Source organism: Hyperolius riggenbachi, chromosome 2 (assembly GCF_040937935.1).
Source record: "Hyperolius riggenbachi isolate aHypRig1 chromosome 2, aHypRig1.pri, whole genome shotgun sequence".
NCBI lineage: Eukaryota > Metazoa > Chordata > Amphibia > Anura > Hyperoliidae > Hyperolius > Hyperolius riggenbachi.
In genome coordinates, this window is record NC_090647.1 from 162,604,149 (window position 1) to 162,630,263 (window position 26,115).

The 26,115-nt window shown below is 43.7% G+C and overlaps 1 protein-coding gene across 5 annotated transcripts in view; it reads right to left on the reverse strand.

The window, feature by feature from the left end:
• Window positions 1–26,115, reverse strand: part of DGKH (diacylglycerol kinase eta) — a 328,383-nt gene that overhangs the window by 195,255 nt on the left and 107,013 nt on the right. The window contains exon 1 of one of the 5 annotated variants that reach the window (XM_068267799.1): window positions 16,634–16,717. The exons of the other annotated variants lie outside the window; for them this stretch is intronic. Within the exon in view, the coding sequence (XP_068123900.1) occupies window positions 16,634–16,696 (63 nt within the window). The 5' untranslated portion in view covers window positions 16,697–16,717. Of the gene's footprint in view, window positions 1–16,633; window positions 16,718–26,115 lie in introns of those variants that run through there. 5 annotated transcript variants of the gene reach the window in all.

Sequence of the window (26,115 nt, forward strand, 5' to 3'; positions counted from 1 at the left end):
CTGCTCCTCCCCTGCCTTTGAAATCTCTGGCTAGTAACCTCTTCCTCCTCCTGCCCAGACTGAGCTCCCATAAAGCTTCCGATTTTCCCTGGATGCTATCAAAAGAAGAAGAAAAATGCAGCGTGCAGTACAGATTAAAAAGCCCAAATCGGAATCGCATGTAAAATTGCATCAAAATTGCAAATTGGAATCACTTTTAGTGCACAAGAGCCCTGAATCTGAGAAAATGACATCTATATGCTCCCCCCTTCCCAGCATTCAGGTATTATTACTACTAGCTTGAGAGTAATCTGCAAAGCTGCACCCAGCAGCACTAAAGATGTCTCCACCTTTAAATTTCACAATGTACATTGGTATGAGGATAGATTTTACAATGGACAAACACTGACTAAATAGTTCATAAAGTTATATGGAAAAAAAAAAAAATAAGCAAATCAATTCACTATTTTCAGCAGGGTTCCACTTCACATCTCAATCAGGATGCAGAAGTAATCTGACTGGTCAGTGACTTAATTGCTGCCTCCGCTGTAACTGCTCAATCGACTATAAAACTATGCAACTACCAATCATGTCTGCTCTAAACAAATTTACTACAGAGCCCAGTTACATTTTCAAAGGATAAACCGTCCAAAACTGAACAGAAGTTTATCCATTGGCTACAGTGAGGGGCCACTTGATACAAGCAGACAGTGAAAATGAAAGAATCTGCCAATAAAACCAACATGTGTATGTGTAAGGTCACCTTTTCTCCAAAGCCTCTGTGTGACTGACTGCCATAACAAGCTACAATACTCAAGCCTGCGTGTAACCGACTGCCATACAAGCTACAACACTCAAGCCTGTGTGTAACCGACTGCCATACAAGCTACAATACTCAAGCCTGTGTGTAACCGACTGCCATACAAGCTACAATACTCAAGCCTGTGTGTAACCGACTGCCATACAAGCTACAATACTCAAGCCTGCGTGTAACCGACTGCCATACAAGCTACAACACTCAAGCCTGCGTGTAACCGACTGCCATACAAGCTACAATACTCAAGCCTGTGTGTAACTGACTGCCATACAAGCTACAATACTCAAGCCTGTGTGTAACCGACTGCCATACAAGCTACAATACTCAAGCCTGCGTGTAACCGACTGCCATACAAGCTACAATACTCAAGCCTGCGTGTAACCGACTGCCATACAAGCTACAATACTCAAGCCTGTGTGTAACCGACTGCCATACAAGCTACAATACTCAAGCTTGTGTGTAACCGACTGCCATACAAGCTACAATACTCAAGCCTGTGTGTAACCGACTGCCATACAAGCTACAATACTCAAGCCTGTGTGTAACCGACTGCCATACAAACTACAATACTCAAGCCTGTGTGTGTAACTGACTGCCATACCAGCTACAATACTCAAGCCTGTGTGTAACCGACTGCCATACAAGCTACAATACTCAAGCCTGTGTGTAACCGACAGCCATACAAGCTACAACACTCAAGCCTGTGTGTAACCGACTGCCATACCAGCTACAATACTCAAGCCTGTGTGTAACTGACTGCCATACCAGCTACAATACTCAAGCCTGTGTGTAACTGCCATACAAGCTACAATACTCAAGCCTGTGTGTAACTGACTGCCATACAAGCTACAACACTCAAGCCTGTGTGTGACCGACTGCCATACCAGCTACAACACTCAAGCCTGTGTGTAACTGACTGCCATAACAAGGTACAATACTCAAGCCTGTGTGTAACTGACTGTCATACAAGCTACAAAACTCAAGCCTGTGTGTAACCGACTGCCATACAAGCTACAACACTCAAGCCTGTGTGTAACTGACTGCCATAAGCTACAATACTCAAGCCTGTGTGTAACTGACTGCCATACCAGCTACAATACTCAAGCCTGTGTGTAACTGACTGCCATACCAGCTACAACACTTAAGCCTGTGTGTAACTGACTGCCATACAAGCTACAACACTCAAGCCTGTGTGTAACTGACTGCCATACCAGCTACAATACTCAAGCCTGTGTGTAACCGACTGCCATACAAGCTACAATACTCAAGCCTGTGTGTAACTGACTGCCATACCAGCTACAATACTCAAGCATAAGTGTAACCGACTGCCATACAAGCTACAACACTCAAGCCTGTGTGTAACTGACTGCCATACCAGCTACAATACTCAAGCCTGTGTGTAACCGACTGCCCTACAAGCTACAATACTCAAGCCTGTGTGTAACCGACTGCCATACAAGCTACAATACTCAAGCCTGTGTGTAACCGACTGCCATACAAGCTACAATACTCAAGCCTGTGTGTAACCGACTGCCATACAAACTACAATACTCAAGCCTGTGTAACCGACTGCCATACAAGCTACAATACTCAAGCCTGTGTGTAACTGACTGCCATACCAGCTACAATACTCAAGGCTGTGTGTAAATGACTGCCATACAAGCTACAACACTCAAGCCTGTGTGTGACCGACTGCCATACAAGCTACAATACTCAAGCCTGTGTGTAACTGACTGCCATACCAGCTACAATACTCAAGGCTGTGTGTAAATGACTGCCATACAAGCTACAACACTCAAGCCTGTGTGTGACCGACTGCCATACAAGCTACAACACTCAAGCCTGTGTGTAACTGACTGCCATACCAGCTACAATACTCAAGCCTGTGTGTAACTGACTGCCATACAAGCTACAATACTCAGTGGCTAGGGTAAAATACAAACTTTAAAAAGAAAAGTTGTATACGATAAAGTGACATTTTCCTGACTACTACTGTATAAAACAAAATATAACAATTTTAGTGTATAATTTTCATTTCAATGTTGTCAAATTTTTAACCATACATTTTGTAAGTTGTCAGAAGATTAACATATGATCACAAGCTACAATACTAAAGCCTGTGTGTAACTGACTGTCATACAAGCAACATCAAATAAGCTAACAAAATACCAACCTTATTAGGACTAGAACGTGTAATAAGTAAAGAGAGAACAATCTGCAGCTCTCTGGTGGTCGTCTGACATACAGAATAGCCACAGGCCTAACACTTTCCTGTAGTGTATACCCTCATTTTCAATGCAGTCTAGTGACTAAAACATATTTTTACATTTACAAAAACAAAAAAAATAGAAAAATTCAACTAATGAACTTGGCAATAGACTGTTGATAGGTTTCATTCCACATGAATCCCTATATGGTGGAATGCTTTGGTATTGGTATTTACTGTCAGCTATATGGTTTATTACCTTGATTGGAAGAGGCCACACAGGCACATCCCCAGGGCATACTCTGCTAACATCTTGAAGCCGCCTGATTATATATCACTACCCATTATTGTTGATTTTTGTCGCATGCAGAAGCTTCAGGTAATACAAATCAGAAGAGCTGGATAAAGCTTGCAGCCAGATAGCAGGTACACAGAACAATACAAGGGCTGGTTCACACTGGGCTCTTGTGCCAGTGATCAGCAAAGCGCTGCAGCTAATGTATCCGTATGGGACCTTTTTCACTGCAGCGTTTGCAATTTGAACAAGTCGCAAATGCGCTGCATGCATGCTTTGGGAATGACTTTGTTGTGATTCCCGCTTAAGTGAACGGGAATTACAAGTGCAAATTGCGGGAAAACGTTAAATGTTGTATGCCAATTCGCTATTTGCGCTTGTAATGTGAACCGGCCCTAAGCTAGCATGTTCTCTTTTGTAGCTTTACCCATGATGATGGCACAAGTTCCCTGGATCCATCAAACTTTGTACTGGCTACCTGAGTGACATACTACAGAAATCACTTAGTACTAGTAACAGCACAGACTGGAGGTCTTCATCATTTTTGCCTGTTAAGCCCAATCTACACAATACGATTCAATTACGATTCTATTTACGATCTGATTAAATCCAACATGTCCGATCGGGATTCGATTTGCCATTGTTTAGCAATGGCAAATCGAATTGAATCGAATCGAACCCCGATCGGACATGTTGGATTTAATCAGACCATAAATAGAATCGTAATCGAATCGTATAAAGAATCGTATCGTGCAGATGGGGCTTTACACACGGTACTCTGTGATTTGTTTTAGAAAAAGTGAAGAACTCTAATTTAAACCATTTTGTGAGATCTGAACAACTTCATTCTAAAAATAAGTCATGAGAATAAAACTGCTGGAAGGAAACTCAGAAAGGCACACAACCAACTTTCTTTATTTAAGACATCTGCAGACATCATGGAAATCTACTGTATTCCACTACTGTAATTATCTGCATGTGTAAGAAAGAAAATATATACCCTTAGTACATTTACTTGGCTTAGGCAAAACATGTAGTTTAACCCCTAACCCGTATAACACATCCTGGGCCCGATCCAAGTCACCTTTTCTCCAAAGTTCTCTCCTAGATGATAATTTCACATCGTATTAATAAAATGCCTTTTAAGTGACGAGCAAGCAAGAAAATACGCAGAATAGGTTTGACAGTACTTTTTCACCTACTTCTGGGTAAAACCTTTTCAATTGAAGGGTTCTGAAAAGTTACTGAATGTGAATCCAAGATAAACTTTTAGGCTCCGTTCACACCTAAATCCGCAACCCGTCAGTGATTACCGGGAATGTTTTGCGAGAGTGATTATTCTGCGACTAATGCAGAAAAAAAAAAATCACTGGACTGTAGCTGTTTGGGTGCGATCGCGATTAGCGGTGCTATGCATAGTAATCACGAATCGCCGGCACACCGCTGCAGTGAGAACACCGCCATAGTGTTACATGTGCTAGCGGTTTGCCTTAAGCAGGAATCGCGTGATTCCCGCTCAAGTGAGAACGGACCCTTACTCATTGCATAATTGTGTTTCTTTCATATAGTTCATAGGGCATTCCTCAAGCCAAATACTTTTTTTGTTTTGTTTTAACACTCTAATTCCCCATAAATTACACAAGCCTCGCCCACAGCTTCTCCAAAGTGCATTGGCACTCTGAGCCTTAATAGCAAGGGCTTATGGGAGCACTTGGCAGGCGGAGGAGGAGGTTACTAGCCAGAGATTTCAGAGGCAGAGGGAGGAGGAGAGGGTAGTGAAGTTTTCCCAGGCTGAGAGCTGGAGATACAGATCAGCTTGCCTGTGTGTAATGTGACAAACAGAACATGGCCACACTCCTTGTATCACAGGAATAAATAATCATAAACGGTTGAAGCTGTTTGCAGCTAGATTTTCTGTGTAAACTATCTAAACTTTAGGTAAGATATAATGGGCTCGATTCACAAAGCGGTGCTAACCCAGTTAGAGACTTTAGGCGTGATAACCATTGCACCATGCTGGTGAAAAGCCAGTTTAGGCTTTATAAGTTTAGGTGTGATAAGTTTAGGCATGATAAGTTTACAAAGTTTACGCACAAAGTCCCGCACGCAAAGCAGCGCCATTAAACTCTATGTGAAGTGCACCAGACTTTGCTAGCGCAAAACTTTTGATAACCCAGTTGGTGCCGAAACTTATCACACCTAAACTTATCATGCCTAAACTGAGTTTAGGCATGATAAAGGGCTTTTCACCAGCGTGCTAACTGTTAGCACCGCATTGTGAATCAGGCCCATAGACAAGTTACTTGTTATAGTTATTTTCTCATCTCAGATTCGCTTTAAACAGAAGATGAAAAAAATATATCTCACAAATCTCTCTCACAAATCTATAATTTACTGGGCTGTAACACACAATAAGCTAGAACATAACAAAAAAGTTAACATATCCAGCAAATCAGGAGCTTAGCCTTCATTATTTTTCAAGAGTACGTTTTTCCAAAATGACTACAGATCCATACATCTACTAATCACTCCACAGTGATTAGTAGATGTACAGTTCTGTTGTAGTGAGTGAGGCTTGGCCATCATTCTAAATTCCACTTTAATCTCCTGAATGGAAATAAATGAATGGGGCCTTATAAAGGTATCTCAACTGACATGATAAGCATGCATATCTACAGTGCTAAAGCATACAACTAATTAGGCTTTTTCTTTTCCTCGCTGTAATGGTTAAGAATTACTCTTAAAACTCTTGCCTGGCAGAGAACAACTTTTGAGTGCAGAGAAGAAGACTTATAAAAAAAAGTTAAAGCGGACCTGAAATCAGAACTTTCTCTCTGCTCTAAAAGATACACAACAGCATCATAAACTTTAAACAAAAAACACTTCTTTGTTACAACTGATACAAATCCTAAAATAAATCTGCACTGTTTCTACTTCCCGATTCATGGAAGCAGACATATTGTTAACATCCTGTGCTTTCAAATGAGCTTACCTGCTATTTCTGCCGTGGCAGTCATGTGACACAGGGGAGAGATCAGATTACAGCTTGTGACTAGGCACAAATGAGGGGGAATTAAACATGCTAAATTCTCTAAATACATAGAGGGAGCCACTCTCTATGTTTTCCTTCTGTCCTTTTTTCACTATGAAAACTATTCACAATCTGTGGAAGCTGCCGCACCCCCCCCCCCCCATCTCTGTATTCATTACCTGATCCGGCCGGCGCGAATTCCCCGGCCTCTGCTGTCTCTTCTCCGCTCTGGGCTCCAGCTTCACTTTACTTCCTGTCAGGGGAAGTTTAACCAGTAGAGAGCGCTCTACTGTTTAAACTTCCCCCGACAGGAAGTAAGTGAAGTCAGCCAGAGCCCAGCGCGGAGAAGGGACAGCGGGGACACGCGCCAGCGGAACAGGTAATGTATTGCCGCTAGCTTCGGTCGGACATTCGACCGCCGCCATCGACGCACTCCTGACCCGCCGGCGATCTATATAAATCTTCCGCGCAGATTGATGAGAACGATCGATTTCGGACGGAAATCAATCGTTTGGTCAGCGTTTGCGCAACGATTTCACAGCAGAGTCGATCACAGTGATCGAATCTGCTGTATATCAGCGGGAAATCATGTAAGTGTATGGGCCCCTTTAACTAAGGTGTTTAGTTGCAGTGTGTTAACACACTGCAACCAGTTATGCCTCAATTCATCAGCCACACTGAGAATGTCACATAAGTGGTTCACTGCATTGTGGTAAGCTGAGTTACAAAGTGGCTGTTACACCACACTACTGTAAACGTGGCCTTAGGTTGCAGTAGTGTCTGAATCACACATCTAAACCAACCATGCAGTTAATCTACTCAGACTTCAGTCAGAAACCTCTGATCTGCATGCTTGTTCAGGGTCTATGGCAAAAAATAGAGGAAGAGGATCATCAGGAAATCCAAGCAAGGCAACGAATATAGCAGCCTCCCCTCTTTAGGTTTGCTTAAGTGGTTTCCCTAAGTTTAATCTCATCCCTGTGCTAATGTAGTCAATAAAAGTGAGAAAATTACTAACTGTTGAGATAAATACACACTCTAGACTTTCCTCAGACAAAATGATTGTTCATGATGATTCTGGCCAAGAGTACAGCTGTGCACTGACATAGCTGGCATTCTCTCTAGAGATCTAGGAGCATTGATTGCCCTTACCTTACCATTTATGTTCTTGAGGAAACTACCTTTGAAGTTCTAGCAGTGAATAGTCGCTTGCTCGTCCTTCCTTCCTCTATCTTCATAAAACAAAGAATGCTGCACGGGAGAAAGCTGAGCAACAAGTCTGTACAGTGCTATATCCCAAGCTGCCACCCAAAACTATCAAATATTATCTTAGATATATGGTGCTTTACATACAAGTAGTATGTTCCTAATGAACCTTAAATGTAGCTTAAATTGGCAGACAAATATGGGCAGATAATGTAAGCTGCTTTCTTGTAATGTCTACCCACCCCCGTAAGTGGCTGCTGGTCACTGTTTGTAGAACCATGCCTGAGTACGATCGTTTTACGTCTTGTGAACCCACAAGAAAGAATATAGTACCCCGAAACTGAAAAACACAGCAATATCTGCCTATCTACCTTCATGCAAAGGCAATAGCGTTTTGGTTTGGGTTCAGGTTTACATTCATTTGTACCCACTGAGCACGTTTACAAATCCCAGCACTTTGTTACTTCCACGTAGTGTTGGGCGAACAGTGTTCGCCACTGTTCGGGTTCTGCAGAACATCACCCTGTTCGGGTGATGTTCGAGTTCGGCCGAACACCTGACGGTGCTCGGCCAAACCGTTCGGCCATATGGCCGAACTAAGAGCGCATGGCCGAACGTTCCCCGAACGTTCGGCTAGCGCTGTGATTGGCCGAACGGGTCACGTGGTTCGGACCCGAACGCGCTCTGATTGGCCGAACTGTCACGTGGTTCGGGTAAATAAATACCCGAACCACGTCATATCTCCGCCATTGGTCTGTGGGTTTAGCTTTGGGTAGGCAGGCAGGGTAGTTCGCGCTCCAGCCACGCTAGCCAGGGTCCCCCCCAGTCATTGTGTGTCGCTGCTGGGAATAGTAGTACACCGCTCGCTCAGCATTCTGTTTACTGCCACTCTGTGTACCTCGCTCAGCCACACTATATAGCATTCTGTTTACTGCCACTCTGTGTCTGCTGGGAATAGTAGTACACCGCTTGCACAGCCACACTATATAGCATTCTGTTTACTGCCACTCTGTGTACCTCGCTCAGCCACACTATATAGCATTCTGTTTACTGCCACTCTGTGTCTGCTGGGAATAGTGGTACACCGCTCGCTCAGCCACACTATATAGCATTCTGTTCACTGTTCTGTGTCTGCTTGGAATAGTGGTACACCGCTCGTTCAGCCACACTATATAGCATTCTGTGTACTGTTCTGTGTCTGCTGGGAACAGTAGTACACCGCTCGTTCAGCCACACTATATAGCATTCTGTGTACTGTTCTGTGTCTGCTGGGAACAGTAGTACACCGCTCGCTCAGCCACACTATATAGCATTCTGTTCACTGTTCTGTGTCTGCTGGGAATAGTGGTACACCGCTCGCTCAGCCACACTATATAGCATTCTGTTCACTGTTCTGTGTCTGCTGGGAATAGTGGTACACCGCTCGCTCAGCCACACTATATAGCATTCTGTTTACTGTTCTGTGTCTGCTGGGAATAGTGGTACACCGCTCGCTCATCCACACTATATAGCATTCTGTTCACTGTTCTGTGTCTGCTGGGAATAGTGGTACACCGCTCGCTCAGCCACACTATATAGCATTCTGTTCACTGTTCTGTGTCTGCTGGGAATAGTGGTACACCGCTCGCTCAGCCACACTATATAGCATTCTGTTTACTGCCACTCTGTGTACCTCGCTCAGCCACACTATATAGCATTCTGTTTACTGCCACTCTGTGTCTGCTGGGAATAGTGGTACACCGCTCGCTCAGCCACACTATATAGCATTCTGTTCACTGTTCTGTGTCTGCTTGGAATAGTGGTACACCGCTCGCTCAGCCACACTATATAGCATTCTGTTTACTGTTCTGTGTCTGCTGGGAATAGTGGTACACCGCTCGCTCAGCCACACTATATAGCATTCTGTTCACTGTTCTGTGTCTGCTGGGAATAGTGGTACACCGCTCGCTCAGCCACACTATATAGCATTCTGTTTACTGTTCTGTGTCTGCTGGGAACAGTAGTACACCGCTCGCTCAGCCAGAGTATATAGCATTGTGTTTACTGCCACTCTGTGTACACCGCTCAGCCAGACTATATACCATTGTTTACTGACACTCTGTGTACACCACTCAGCCACACTATATACCATTGTTTACTGACACTCTGTGTACACCGCTCAGCCAGACTATATACCATTGTTTACTGCCACTCTGATTCTGCTGGGAACAGTAGTACACCGCTCGCTCAGCCAGACTATATACCATTGTTTACTGACACTCTGTGTACACCGCTCAGCCAGACTATATACCATTGTTTACTGACACTCTGTGTACACCGCTCAGCCAGACTATATACCATTGTTTACTGCCACTCTGATTCTGCTGGGAACAGTAGTACACCGCTCGCTCAGCCAGACTATATACCATTGTTTACTGACACTATATAGCAGACTATATAGCATTGTGTGTACACCGCTCAGCCAGACTATATACCATTGTTTACTGACACTCTGTGTACACCGCTCAGCCAGACTATATACCATTGTTTACTGCCACTCTGATTCTGCTGGGAACAGTAGTACACCGCTCGCTCAGCCAGACTATATACCATTGTTTACTGACACTCTGTGTACACCGCTCAGCCAGACTATATACCATTGTTTACTGACACTATATAGCAGACTATATAGCATTGTGTGTACACCGCTCAGCCAGACTATATACCATTGTTTACTGACACTCTGTGTACACCGCTCAGCCAGACTATATACCATTGTTTACTGCCACTCTGATTCTGCTGGGAACAGTAGTACACCGCTCGCTCAGCCAGACTATATACCATTGTTTACTGACACTCTATGTACACCGCTCAGCCAGACTATATACCATTGTTTACTGCCACTCTGATTCTGCTGGGAACAGTAGTACACCGCTCGCTCAGCCAGACTATATACCATTGTTTACTGACACTCTATGTACACCGCTCAGCCAGACTATATACCATTGTTTACTGCCACTCTGATTCTGCTGGGAACAGTAGTACACCGCTCGCTCAGCCAGACTATATAGCATTGTGTTTACTGCCACTCTGTGTACACCGCTCAGCCACACTATATAGCATTGCGTACTCTGCCAGTCAGTGTGTATATTGCTGGGATCAGTAATACTCCACTCACCGTCAACCACTATATGAGCTCAACATGAGTTCCCCAGAGACCTCCGCTGTGAGCAGCACTCCCAACAACAGCAACAGCCAACGCCCCACGCAAGCTATAACATCCACCCCAGCAGCCAGTGGTCAGCAGCAGCCCTCCCCGGAGGAGAACGTTGTGTCCATCAGTCCGTCGCCAGAGCGATTAATGAGGGCTGCCATTGAGGAGATGATGGGGCCTGATGTGGAGGAGGAGGTCTGGCTCAGGCCAGCATCCCAAGTTAATGTTGAGGACGATGAGGGGTCTGTGTCTGGGGATGTTGGGGTGGCAGAGGTGGTGGGTGGGTCAGACTCAGGAGAAGAGTTGTATGATGAGGATGATGATCGGGACCATCTGTATGTGCCTCAGAGTCCGACCCCGGAAAACATGTTGTATCGTGTGTTTAGGTACTAAAATCTGCGTTCCCTCCCAGTAGTGTTGGGCGAACAGTGTTTGCCACTGTTTGGGTTCTGCAGAACATCACCCTGTTCGGGGTGACTATATAGCAGACTATATAGCATTGTGTTTAATGCCACTCTGTGTACACGGCTCAGCCACACTATATAGCATTGTGTTTACTTCCACTCTGTGTCTGCTGGGAACAGTAGTACACCGCTCACCCGCCACTGTATAGCATTGTGCTCTGTGTCACTGCTGACAATAGTGGTACACCGCTCACCCACCACTGTATAGCATTTCTGTACTGCCACTGTACTGCTGCCAGTCAGCGTGTACTTTAAGGATAAGTGAAATGAGGAAGAAATCCGGTGAAAGAGGGAGGGGCAAGGGAAGAGGTGTTTCCCCTGACGGTTCACGTACAGGCCACAGGGGAGCACCCAAGAAAACCCACTCAATACTGCCCATGTTGTCCAGGACAACAACCCTCACAGATCCAAAAGAACAGGACCAGATAATTACTTGGATGACCTCTCAAGCGTCCAGCAGTGGGTTAAGCAGCACCAGCACATCACGCACGAGGTCCGAGTCCTCAGCCAGTTAAAGTCTGGGCTTTCTTTGAAGACTGCACTGAGGATGTTACCATGGCGATTTGCAAGGTGTGCAAGACCCGCCTGAGCAGGGGGAAAAGTATTAACAACCTCTCCACCACCAGCATGAGCCGCCACATTCTATCCAAACATCCCACTCTGTGGGCAAACGCGGCAGGACAGGGTACCACCAGCAACACTGCCTCCCTTGGGTTCACCAGACTCACCACCAGACCCGCCTCAGCAGCAGCAGTAGCCCAGCCATTGCGTGGTTCACAACATTCACAAACATCAGACGATGCTGACACTGTCACTTTCCGGACTAGTGCTCTTGAGGTCTCCCAGTGTTCATCAAACACAACAACCAACAGCCCTTCGGTGTGCAGCGCTACGGTTGAGTTGTCTGTTTCTGAGATGTTTGAGCACAAGAGGAAATTGCCAGCAAATGACCCCCGGGCCGTGGCAGTAACAGCCAGCCAGCATAGCCAAGCTTCTGGCCTGCGAAATGCTGCCATATCGAGTGGTGGAGACAAACAGCTTCAAGGGCATGATGTCAGTGGCCATCCCACGTTACGTGGTTCCCAGCCGCTACCACTTTGCGCGCTCTGCAGTGCCTGAGTTGCATGAGCACGTGGTCAGCTAAATAACCCGAAGCTTGAAGAATGCCGTTGCCTGCAAGGTTCACCTCACCACTGACACCTGGACGAGTGCGTTCGGCCAGGGTCGATACATCTCCCTTACCGCGCACTGGGTGAACCTTGTGGAGCCTGGCAGCGATTCCTCACCTGCTACGGCGCGGGTGTTGCCCACGCCGCAAACAGCTGGATAACAACAGCAGCACCTACCTCTCTGACTCCTTCTCCTCCAACGCATCTCAAAGCTGTACCTCATCCGGAAATGCTAACCCAGCACCAGCAGCAGTAGGATCGTGGAAGCAGTGCAGCACAGCTGTTGGCATGCGTCAGCAAGCGTTGCTGAAGCTGATCTGCCTTGGGGATAAGCAGCACACAGGGGAGGAAATTTGGAGGGGAATAAAGGAACAGACGGATTTGTGGCTGGCACCGCTGGACCTGAAACCGGGCATGAAGCTAGACACCTGGCACGAACTGGCAATGTACGCAATAGAGGTGCTGGCTTGCCCGGCAGCCAGCGTTATGTCGGAACGCTGTTTCAGTGCTGCCGGAGGCATCATCACAGATCGGCGTATCCGCCTCTCCACAGAAAATGCAGACCGTCTGACTCAAATTAAAATGAATCAATCCTGGATTGGAAACGACTACGCAACACTCCTGGACCCCAACCAAGTAACATGACCGATGAACATCTGGGATGGTTTAGCGTTTCCGGTCCCTGTTTATTGAACCTCTCATCTGTATTACATTTATGACTGCATGGCGGCAAAAAGCATTGCTGCTATATCCGCACGCTTTTTGTCCTCATGCAAGGCCTGGGTTGTTGTGTCTCACAAAGCGTGGCCTTCTCCTCCTGCGCCTCCTCCTGTTCCATCACGTGTGCTGCTGCTGCTGCTGGGTTACCGTTGCCGCGTGGTCCCTGTTTATTGAACCTCTTATCTTTATTACATTTATGACTACATGGCGGTACAAAGCATGCTATCCGCACGCTTTTTGTCCTCATGCAAGGCCTGGGTTGTTGTGTCTCACAAAGCGTGGCCTTCTCCTCCTGCGCCTCCTCCTGTTCCATCACGTGTGCTGCTGCTGCTGCTGCTGGGTTACCGTTGCCGCGTGGTCCCTGTTTATTGAACCTCTTATCTTTATTACATTTATGACTACATGGCGGTACAAAGCATGCTATCCGCACGCTTTTTGTCCTCATGCAAGGCCTGGGTTGTTGTGTCTCACAAAGCGTGGCCTTCTCCTCCTGCGCCTCCTCCTGTTCCATCACGTGTGCTGCTGCTGCTGCTGCTGCTGCTGGGTTACCGTTGCCGCGTGGTCCCTGTTTATTGAACCTCTTATCTTTATTACATTTATGACTACATGGCGGTACAAAGCATGCTATCCGCACGCTTTTTGTCCTCATGCAAGGCCTGGGTTGTTGTGTCTCACAAAGCGTGGCCTTCTCCTCCTGCGCCTCCTCCTGTTCCATCACGTGTGCTGCTGCTGCTGCTGGGTTACCGTTGCCGCGTGGTCACTGTTTATTGAACCTCTTATCTTTATTACATTTATGACTACATGGCGGTACAAAGCATGCTATCCGCACGCTTTTTGTCCTCATGCAAGGCCTGGGTTGTTGTGTCTCACAAAGCGTGGCCTTCTCCTCCTGCGCCTCCTCCTGTTCCATCACGTGTGCTGCTGCTGCTGCTGCTGCTGGGTTAGCGTTGCCGCGTGGTCCCTGTTTATTGAACCTCTTATCTTTATTACATTTATGACTACATGGCGGTACAAAGCATGCTATCCGCACGCTTTTTGTCCTCATGCAAGGCCTGGGTTGTTGTGTCTCACAAAGCGTGGCCTTCTCCTCCTGCGCCTCCTCCTGTTCCATCACGTGTGCTGCTGCTGGGTTAGCGTTGCCGCGTGGTCCCTGTTTATTGAACCACTTATCTTTATTACATTTATGACTGCATGGTGGTACAAAGCATGCTATCCGCACGCTTCTTGTCCTCATGCAAGGCCTGGGTTGTTGTGTCTCAAAGCGTGGCCTTCTCCTCCTGCGCCACCCTCCTCCTGTTCCATCACGTGTGCTGCTGCTGGGTTAGCATTACCGGTCCCTTTTCCTGGAACCTCTTATATGTATTACATTTATGACTGCATGCCGACAAAAAGCATGTTACCTGTGCAAAGAAAACAGACATTTCCCGCATTTAAAAGACAGTTTTCCCTTTGAAACTTTAAAATCGATTTTCTCAAAAACTATAAGCTCTTTTTGCTAAATTTTTTTTTCCTCTTGTACCCACTCCCAAGGTGCACATACCCTGTAAATTTGGGGTATGTAGCATATAAGGAGGCTTTACAAAGCACAAAAGTTCGGGTCCCCATTGACTTCCATTATGTTCGGAGTTCGGGTCGAACACCCGAACATCGCGGCCATGTTCGGCCTGTTCGGCCCGAACCCGAACATCTAGATGTTCGCCCAACACTACTTCCACGTTCATGACCAAAAATTAACAAGAACCACCACCTATAAAATAGATGTGTTCAGCCTAAAGATCCACAAACACAGAAGCCTTTGTGCTAATATAGAACACATGTGTAATTCTTGTGTATGGCCCATAAAATGAAGAGGTGCAGCAGGAAACTTGCCATTTCTGATAATCATTGGGAAGCTAAGCAGCAGCAACACTATTTAGGAGCAAATATTGGATAAAACTAAAGTATGCAATTTGGTCTAACACGCGAGAGTGGCCCATTGCCTATCCAGAAATACTGTATATGGTTTATTTTATTTAATAGTGCATAAAATATCCAACTGACAGTATAAACACTAGAATTTCCCATAACAGAATGACATGAAAACTTAAGACGTTTTCAGTTTCATCTCTACATAGATAAAACCGCTTAAGACGTTACTATTTTTAGACGTTTTCCATGACTTTACCACTTACTTCCTTAAATAGAAGTCTGGTTATTTTTTATCTGCACCAAAATGCAATCCAAAAAGTCCAGGGGCACGGAAAGCGGTTGGTTACACAGCCACAACACACACGTTAATATGCATTGCAAAATCATGACATGGGCTGTTTGTCTGGAAGATCTGACTTGTGAAGCTCCCAGTCTAATCAACACAGCATCTAATCAATTTCCAATGGCCTGTGGTGAACTGTTCACACACTGCAGGGGAGTGAACTTACATAGATAGATAGATAGATAGATAGATAGATAGATAGATAGATAGATAGATAGATAGATAGATAGATAGATAGATAGATAGATAAGATAGCTAGATAGATAGCTAGATAGATAGATAAGATAGCTAGATAGATAGCTAGATAGATACTTTAAACACTTTTCAATGTTTTTGTCTTTGCTGATTAAGCAGCGATACATTGACTCAAATAATTATGGGGAGCTTACCTAACAGACTGCAGAAAATGTCCCTCAACCAGGGTTACCAAAAAAATGCAATCTATATAACCTTATCAGGAGACATTGCATACGATCCACTTATTTTATTATTTTGAAAATCAATCACTTTGTTATGTGAGGTGTAGCAGAAAAATCTGATTGCCAAAGTACACTAAAGAGGAGTAAGTTGTTTTTGGAGAACATGGCATTTGGAGGAGGCAGCTGCTAACTCTTATGAAAGTTACAGCACAGTTACTGAGCAGATCTGATACTTGGCTAAACATAGGCAGTTGTTGCTAACAGCACAGTGACAATTATAACGTACGCAGAATAATCCGCTCTAAGTTCTTTACAAAATGAAATGAATAAGTGGAACTATTACCACCGGGGAGCCCCCCAGTAGTGCTATACACAGTCTTACACACAGGCCCACTTAGAAAGAAGAAATTTCAAGTGTGTAGGTTTGTATTGTTCCTGATATTCTTTTAATTCACTCAAAATTAGGGGATTGTAAGCAGTTCATAATCACTAAGGGGGGGGGGGGGGGGGGGGAATCACCAGCTTTTAGTGATGGGAACCAAAGGAACCAGTGTGCCCCTCTTCTAAGTTTGCTGTAATGTACAGCAGTAGCTTCATAAAAACAACATATCCACTGAAAACACGTCCAAAATCTAAAAAAGGAATAATTTATTAAACGTTAAATAAGCTTTAAATAGATTTTTATTCACTAGAACATTATCTACACAAAAGAAACAACAAACAACCTTTGGCGTGGTGATTCTTGCTCCTGTTCTGAAAGCAAATATAGTAATTAAACACATACATCTAAAGAATAAATAGCATTAGCATCTTATGACCGAGTACAAACTGTGGAGCATAAACTGTGCTTTGTCACCAATCAAAAGGATGTCAAAATACATACCTCAAGGCAAACATTTACCGTCTGGGAGGAGGAATTCCAGAAAAGGATAGCTTGATCCCACATTTACACATGCCCCAAGTTCGGAGCTGTATGTGGAACGCTTGTCAGTACCCAAGTGTTTTATGGGAGAAGCAGAGGAAAGAGCCAGCTTCTGCATGCGGAAGACTACTGGCAAAGGCCCAGAATGGGGCGGCACTAAACTCGCGGCTCACACAAAAAGTCATCTGCAGGGAGATTTATGTGCAGCATCAACTTTCTGTTTCTGCTCCCAAATCTGGAGCGTTATGCAAAGGGAGAGCACAGTATATGTACATTAATTTAATTTCCCATCATCTGACATTTAAATCTGGTTTGTGTGTATTTGATCTGCTCAGCAAATGTCATTTGAAAATTGAATTTGCCTACAGTTTCCTAATGTCCATTAATGTGGCCCCTTTTTAAGCAAGCTTTTACACCATTTGAAGTTCAAACAGACACAGTTTGTAATTAGATGAGATGAATGGTAAAATATGGTAAATTGCACTGTTAGTGAGGGACAGACAAGCACTCATTTCCTCCATAATTGTAACTGCCAGCAAATGATGGTGATAACAGCTAGTTTCCACTGCTTATCTAGAGCTCCATCTACAAGACCAATTCTCTTCAGCCTCTATCCATCAGGGAAGCACAGGCCATGTGGGTAAACAAACCGCACCAGGATGGGCAATCTGCACACCCCAATTACACAGCCAGCAACAACATGTCTTGTATCACACAAACAGGAGGCTACTGCTCAAACAGTGAACACAGCACTTATATTCCCATTACTATTCTACCGTTATCACACTCACAAATGCAGAGATCATCATAATAAACCTTAAAACATCCACAGTAGAAACAGATTGACGCTTCAGCAATAAACTAGTTCTGGTTGCTGGAGTGTACCAAAAGGTGCAATGAGATACCTTTATGTTACTTTGCTCTAATTACCAGTATACCCACATCTACCCCCTTAGCCCTTTAGCAGCCAAATAAAGTAAAACTTTATTTGGCTGCAGGGACAAATTTGTCGTGCCGCTGGGGAAGCTGGGCAGACTAGCAGGGTATGCAGAGCGGGTGGCAAAGAGCTTTTATATTTACCTGTGTGGATGGCTGGATCGGCTTCTTCTCTCCCCCACTGTGGGGAGAATGTATGCCCGACATGTCTTCTTGATTCGATCACATGATATGACGTGATCAGGATCCAGGGGACAATGGCCTCAATTCACGGAGCTTTATCAAACACTTTATCAAACGTTTGATAATTTACCTCTCGGGTAAAATCTAATTTTGAATTCACTACGGTGTTATAGATTTATTGAATGTTGTATCGATGAAATGATCAATAAATATATAACACCTTAGTGAATTCAAAATTAGATTTTACCCATGAGGAAAATTATCAAACGTTTGATAAAGTGTTTGATAAAGCTCTGTGAATTGAGGCCAATGTAAGAGTTATAATGCCACCCGGTGGTGGAAGAGGGGTGAAGGAAGAGAGACTTCCATCTCCCCAGTTCCACCACCGCTTGGCGCTGTAATGCTGACACAGCCCCCTGGATCCTGATCACATGTCATATCATGTGATCGGATGAGATTGGGACCCAGAAGACCTGCTGGAAGTTCAGAGCCACCGGTGGAGAAGACGACGTCCAGAACAGGTAACTATAACTGCTCCCTGCCGCCCACTCATTTAGCTGCACTAGGCAGCCAAACTAGGTTTGCTGGCAGACGTTCACAGTGCACAGCAGTCTTCAAACAAAAAATGAAGAGTACTATAGCGAAAAATTGTACAATTTAAAATGCACGTGTATTCATATGTATAAATGTATATTTGTTCCAGAGTAAAATGAACAACATTTTTTTCCCCTATGTCGCGGTCACTTACAATTGGTTGTAAAAATCGAGACGTTTTGGACTAGTCCATCTCCTCATGGGGCTTCTCAGGGTTTTCTTTATTTTCACAAGCACTTACTGAACGGCAGATGAAATAAGCAATTAAAGGAACCTAGAGCTGGAATAAATAAAAAGTTTTATACATACCTGTGGCTTCCTCCAGCCCCATCCGCACAGATCACTCCCACGCCGCCGATCTCAGTTTTATCCGTCTTGTGTGCCGGAGAGATACGTAGAGGGCACACTTTTCTTGCGCAGACTGGGCACGACTGGAGGAAGTAACAGGGCCCGGTATAGAAGAGGGAGAAGACTGAGGACGGCAGTGTGGGAGCGATCCGTGAGCATGGGGCTGGAGGAAGCTTTTATTTTATTCCAGCTCTGGTACACTTTATGTAGGGAGACTGGTCAACATCTTTGTACAGATCCTTTCCGTGGACGCATTATAAGCACCAACTGCAATGGAGCATGGACACATACGTGGATACAAAGCCTGCATGCAGGAAGTTAGAATAACCTGTGCTGCGAAATCGAAACAATCAATTTTTGGGTACCTGGAGTCAGTGGTTTGTACCCACTCCATAGCCCTGCAAGGGCTGTGGAGTTGGAGTCGGAGAAAGTTTGGTTACCTGGAGTCGGAGGTTTCATAAACTGAGAAGTCGGATTATTTCTGTACCGACTACACAGCCCTGAGAATAACCCCATCCAATATAATGTAGAGATGTGAACAGCCCCATAGAATTGTATGGGCAGTGAACTGGCAGGTGAAAATTAATTTATCACTCATTTTACTATGTTGCTGTCACTTATAGTAGGTAGTAAAATCTGGCAGACCCAACAGGTTTTGGACCAGTCCATCTATTCATGGGGGATTCTCAGCATGGCCATTATCCTATACAATAAAACATAACCGACCCTGTGTCAATTCGCCTGTCTGTCCGTCCGAAGCTTGTTTGTGCCATTGGGATGGGCGGTGAGGCCAGGGAGCAGGGCGGCCGTGTGCGCGCGGGCGCAATTAAATCACTACCTACAGCTTGTTTTTAAACAGGCTTAGGTAGCCTAGTTGTTTATAAAGACACTTCCTAAAAAAAAAAATGTATACAATGATGCTGGCTAGCCTCCCTGCTCACTTCACAATTTTGGCACTTGAAAGGAGCAACTGCCATTCACCAAGTGCTTTAGAAAAGAAAACCCTGAGTAGCCCCCCCCATGAGGAGATGGTCTACTTGAAAACCCTGTCAGATTTCTACCTACTAAAAGTGACAGCAACACCGGAGAAAAGTAATGTATGGCTCATTTTAAATCTTGAATAAATGTACTTATTTGCATGTGTTTGCATGTATTTTAAGATTTTCGTTATAGTGGTGCTTTAAACGATAAAAAAAAAAAATTAAAAGAATACTGAGAATGCCCTATGAGGAAATGGTCAAGTAAGATCTGTCAGATTTTTACTATCTATTGTAAGTGACAGCAACATAAGAATGTGATTTACAATACATTTTACTTTGGGAGAAATGTTCTGATAAGTACAGTGGAGGAAATCATTATTTGACCCCCTCACTGATTTTGTAAGTTTGTCCAATGACAAAGAAATGAAAAGTCTCAGAACAGTATCATTTCAATGGTAGGTTTATTTTAACAGTGGCAGATAGCACATCAAAAGGAAAATCGAAAAAATAACCTTAAATAAAAGATAGCAACTGGTTTGCATTTCATTGAGTGAAATAAGTTTTTGAACCCCTACCAACCATTAAGAGTTCTGGCTCCCACAGAGTGGTTAGACACTTCTACTCAATTAGTCACCCTCATTAAGGACACCTGTCTTAACTAGTCACCTGTATAAAAGACACCTGTCCACAGAATCAATCAATCAAGCAGACTCCAAACTCTCCTACATGGGAAAGACCAAAGAGCTGTCCTGAACGACAACCTCCTTCCCTCTGCCAGGAAACTGAAAATGGGTCGTGGATGGGTGTTCCAGCACGACAATGACCCAAAACATACAGCAAAGGCAACAAAGGAGTGGCTCAAGAAGAAGCACATTAAGGTCATGGAGTGGCCTAGTCAGTCTCCGGACCTTAATCCAATAGAAAACCTATGGAGGGAGCTCAAGCTCAGAGTTGCACAGAGACAGCCTCGAAACCTTAGGGATTTAGAGATGATCTGCAAAGAGGAGTGGACCAACATTCCTCCTAAAATGTGTGCAAACTTGGTCATCAATTACAAGAAAGGTTTGACCTCTGTGCTTGCAAACAAGGGTTTTTCCACTAATTATTAAGTCTTTTATTGTTAGAGGGTTCAAAAACTTATTACACTCAATGAAATGCAAATCAGTTGCTATCTTTTATTTAAGGTTATTTTTTCGATTTTCCTTTTGATGTGCTATCTGCCACTGTTAAAATAAACCTACCATTTAAATGATACTGTTCTGAGACTTTTCATTTCTTTGTCATTGGACAAATTTACATAATCAGTGAGGGGTCAAATAATGATTTCCTCCACTGTATGTGTACATGCATTTTAAAAATTACACATTTTTTTGCAATAGTGCTCCTTTAAAGGGCAAGTGAAGTGAGAGTTATATGGTGGCTGCCATATTTATTTCCTTTTAAAGAGACACTGAAGCGAAATTTTTTTTTATGATATTATGATTTGTATGTGTAGCACAGCTAAGAAATAAAACATTAAGATCAGATACATCAGTGTAATTGTTTCCAGTACAGGAAGAGTTGAGAAACTCCAGTTGTTATCTCTATGCAAAAAAGCCATTAATCTCTACGACTTTCAAAGTCATGGAGAGGGCTGTCTTCTGACTTTTATTATCTCAACTGTAAGTGAACAGTTTTCTTTTTATCTGCTAGAGGAGAGGTCATTAGTTCACAGACTGCTCTGAAAGAATCATTTTGAATGCTGAGTGTTGTGTAATCTGCACATATTAGAGAATGATGCAATGTTAGAAAAAACACTATATACCTGAAAATAAAAATATGAGAATATTTTCTTTGCTGCTAATCTTCTAGTAATTATTCATAGTACACAACCAATTCATTATATCATATATTTTTTTTCGCTTTAGTGTCACTTTAAGTAATACCAGTAGCCTGGAAGCCCTGCTTGTCTATTTGGCTACAGTAGTGTCTGAATAGCACCAGAAACAAGAATGCAGCTAATCTTTCAGATCTGACAATAAAGTCAGAAACAGCTATTCTGTTTTACCACGTGTCATTATTGCAGGTGTCATCATAGAGGAACCTTCATCTTTTCATATACAGCCAATAGGTCTTTTCCCATCTTACAGTATATTAATTGTGATACTAAACACACACAATTTATGTAATTTCATGTACCAGTTGCCACATCCAGTATGTGGGGTGCACCACCCGCAATCTTCGAGCGAGGATAGGTGAACACTAATGTGCAACCAACTGGCATACGTTTAAAAAATCCTGTCTCAAAACATTTTGAGAATTGCCATAATGGGAATATGACCACTTTCAGATATCAGGGAGTGGAAAGAGTGGTCCCTCCATTTAGGGGAGGAGACCAGAGACTCCTCCTCAAACGAGAGGCTTTTTGGATCCACCGCATGGGTACCCGCTCCCCTGCTGGCCTTAATACCCGTTGGGGCATTAGTCTAGTATATGATTGCTAGGAATGATTTTCCTTTTCCTATTTTCCTTTCTTTATCTGCCAGTCATTTTTCCTTATATTTGTACTTTTTGTATGTAATTTTAACATCTAGGTGTTTTTAAAATAACTTTGTTATATCTTTCTGTATTTTTGCAATCATGCTACAATTCTATTCAGTAATGTTTATTACAAGATGTACTTTGTTCGTTTAAGAGGTGTGTGGCTTTTGCTGGTGGAGTGGGTGTGAGTTTTTCCCCCTCCCCTCTCCCCTGGCTATAAAGTCCCCGCCTCTTTCTAGGGACTGTATGACTATGATTAAGGGCGAATTTTGAGCCCGATACGCCCGATAGTCATATTTGTGGCCTTTCTGTGTCTTTTTATGTGGCTTTCTTCAATAAAGAATATCAGCTTTTACGACTTCGCTGTGCCTGCGGGCAGATCCTCCTTTGCTTTATGTTACCTGTTGCTTGGTTTGCCTGATACTGCACCGGTGGAGTGTTGCTTTTTGGGGGTTTCAGAGCGTTTGGCCTTCCACCTACATATTCTGCTGCATGCTTGTTCATGGTCTATGGTTAAAAGGTATTAGAGGCAGAGGATCAGCAGGACAACCAGGCAACTGGTAGTGTTTAAAAGGAAATAAATATGGCAGCCTCTATATCCTTCCCACTTCAGCTGTCCTTTACAGCCTCAATTCATGGGCATTTTAATAAGGCATGAAAATCGTCAATGCACAAACATTAGTACAATGAACATACGATGCTGCTGTTGCATTTGGCTGGTCAACTAACGTTGCGGAACTTTACATACAATTTGCATCAACTCAGTTATTTACATCTCATTGACCATTCCTGATCAGATGCATGAAATCCTGTGCTGTGATTACTGTCACCCTGAAGGCACATATGGGTAAATAATGACACTAGCTCTGAATTAAGCTCTTACGGACTTCTTTAACCTCCTTAGTGCCAATCCAGCGACAGGCTCGAGACGGAAATCTGCAGCTCAGAGCAGTAATTCCGAGCCGGAGCGAGTTATATGCAGGAGCTGCTGCAGGTCTCTCTGTGGTAGTTTTTTCTTCTTCTTGTTTTTAGGGTCTAAAAGCTTGTGAAAAAATTGCATGGCTTTTAGACCCTAAATCTGGAAATAATCATATCATCAAGGAAGTTAACAGTTGGGTTTGTCTGAAGTTTGGCAGATGGCATTGGCCTATCTCATGGTGGGCATGGGCACAGGCACACCTGTACATGGGGACATTGTCAGTTTAGTACTTGTTATGTCACCCTTTAATTTGCAGAAAAGTAGCCATGGGACATGTGACTAGCCCTTCAAAACCAGTGCATATAACTGCTAGGAGAATGTTCCTTCAGCAACGCCTGACAGAGTCCTCAATAAATTAGCAAACATGATACTGCAGGAATCTAATAATATTTCTGTCTATCAGATATCATCCATGTGATCTGACAATGGCTTCATCATCTGCTGCGTCAGTCCTATGCTGTGGGCATTGCCTAGCAGGTCAGGGGAGGTGAAGGCAAGCTAATCCTTCTTCACAAAGGAGTAATTTGTATACACACAGTCAGATCAGATAAAGCTTAAAGGGAATGTCCAAGCAAAATAAAAAAAAAATGAGTTTCACTTACCTGGGGCTTCTACCAGCCCCATGCAGCCATCCTGTGCCCTCGTAGTCACTCACTGCTGCTCCAGTCCCCCGCTGGCAGCTTGCCGACCTCGGAGGTCGGCGGGACGCATTGCGTACATTTTTACGCATTCCCGCTAGTGCAGGAACATCAACACATACATTTTTACGCATTACTCGTCCAATGTGTAAAAATTTACGCATTGAACCAGTAACGCGTAAAAATGTATGTGTTGATGTTCCTGCACTAGCGGGAATGCGTAAAAATGTACGCAATGCATCCCGCCGACCTCCGAGGTCGGCAAGCTGCCAGCGGGGGACTGGAGCAGCAGTGAGTGACTACGAGGGCACAGGATGGCTGCATGGGGCTGGTAGAAGCCCCAGGTAAGTGAAACTCATTTTTTTATTTTGCTTGGACATTCCCTTTAAGGGAATTCCTATGATATGGTGATTGGGAAGCTATGGGAAGTATATTTATGGTCAGAAACCATATTGGTTGTGAATAGCAGAATTTGAAGAAAAATTGTAGGGTCTAATGAAAACATTTGCATTACAGGATTTCAGCCCGGCCACAAAGTAAGCTGTACTGACTGGAGTTATAATTCTAGGAGTTGCACTGTGACATTTTGTGTGTTAAAAAGCCCCCCGAGCAAAGCCCATGTACGCTTTTGAAACATCAACATGCAACAAATAAGGCAGTATGTATGTGTTGCAAAACTCACAGATACATGAAGAAACAAAGAATCATTCCCATTCAACGCCTTCATTAACAGCCGATCCAGAGCAGCAGACTCAAAGAAAACCCCTTCTCATTACATTACACAACCCACCTCCTCTCACCAGATTGTCAGATTCAATCTCTCTGATAGAATTTCTCCAAGTCTATACCCTAATGTCAAATATCTCAAGATCCACACCGTCAGAAGTATTTTTATTAGTAGTTCAATCCATAAAAACACATGTTAAAAAGTATGGGTACACATGTGAATGATGACGCACAGGCGTTTCAGACCACCACGGTCCTTCCTCAGATCATAATGGACCCACACTCATCATTCACATGTGTACCCATACTTTTTAACATGTGTTTTTATGGATTGAACTACTAATAAAAATTCTTCTGATGGTGCAGATCTTGAGATATTTGACTACAGATGCTCATTACTCCAGAGTGGATCTCGGCACATCATTGCACACCATCAGTTGTACCCTAATGTCAGATGTATCATCATTTCAATACATTATAAGCAATAATCGATCAAAATGATCGGTCTTGAAAAACAAAAAAATCGTTGATTAGGAGCATGACACCGGAGTGGCAATAGGTCAACAGCCCATAGCTTTTAACTGCATTGAGCAGTGCAATGCTGCAGTTCAATAAATGAACATTGGGTGGCAATCTATAAGTAAATGTATGGCAACCATTATAGTTCTCGGGTACAGATTGTGGGACATTCTACTACAGGGTAACCTTGTCTCCAAGCGTTTATTTAAACTAGACAAACAAAAGCAAACTATACACTTTGCCTCCACACATATGAAAGAACAGCGTAATGTCTGGTACACACCATGCAATTTCCCATCAGACTGACAGTTTAAATGATCATTTCCACCATGACCGATGTGATTTCCAATCATTTTTTATACACGTAATTGGAATGGTAATCAGAAAAATCATTGGAAATCAGATCTGACATGCCGGACATAATCGATTTGACCGTCAAGCTGATGGCATTCGCATGGTGTGTACCAGGCATAAAATTCTCAATGATACAAGCAGCTTTTAGCAAAACCAGTAAAATTAGCACAGTACATTTTACAAACTCTAAAGCCTCCTTTACACCATACACTGAAAAACTGATGCGTTTTAACTTTCCATTGCAGTGCTTTGTGAAAAAAGCTTTCAGTTAAAACGCATATATTGTGGGAACTGAGCCATAGCAAAACATGGACAATACTTTGAAATCAGTTGTATTTTAGTTATAACTGAGAGCAACTGATATAGTGTTCATGTTTCCCTATATCCTCTTCCACACTATACGCTGAAAAACTGAAGCTTTTTCACAATGCACTGGTATAGCGCAGGGCTGTGGAGATGGAGTTGGAGTTAGAGTCGAGGAGTCGTGAGTTGAGGAGTCGGACCCATTTTGGATATCCGGAGTTGGATGATTTTTTAAACGAAATCCACAGACCTGGTAAGTATTAGACTAAGGAGTCAGAGTCGGGGAGCCGGAGTCATTTTGGGTACCTGAAGTTTAATTAACTGAGGAGTAGGAGTTGGAGGATTTTTGTACAGACTCCACAG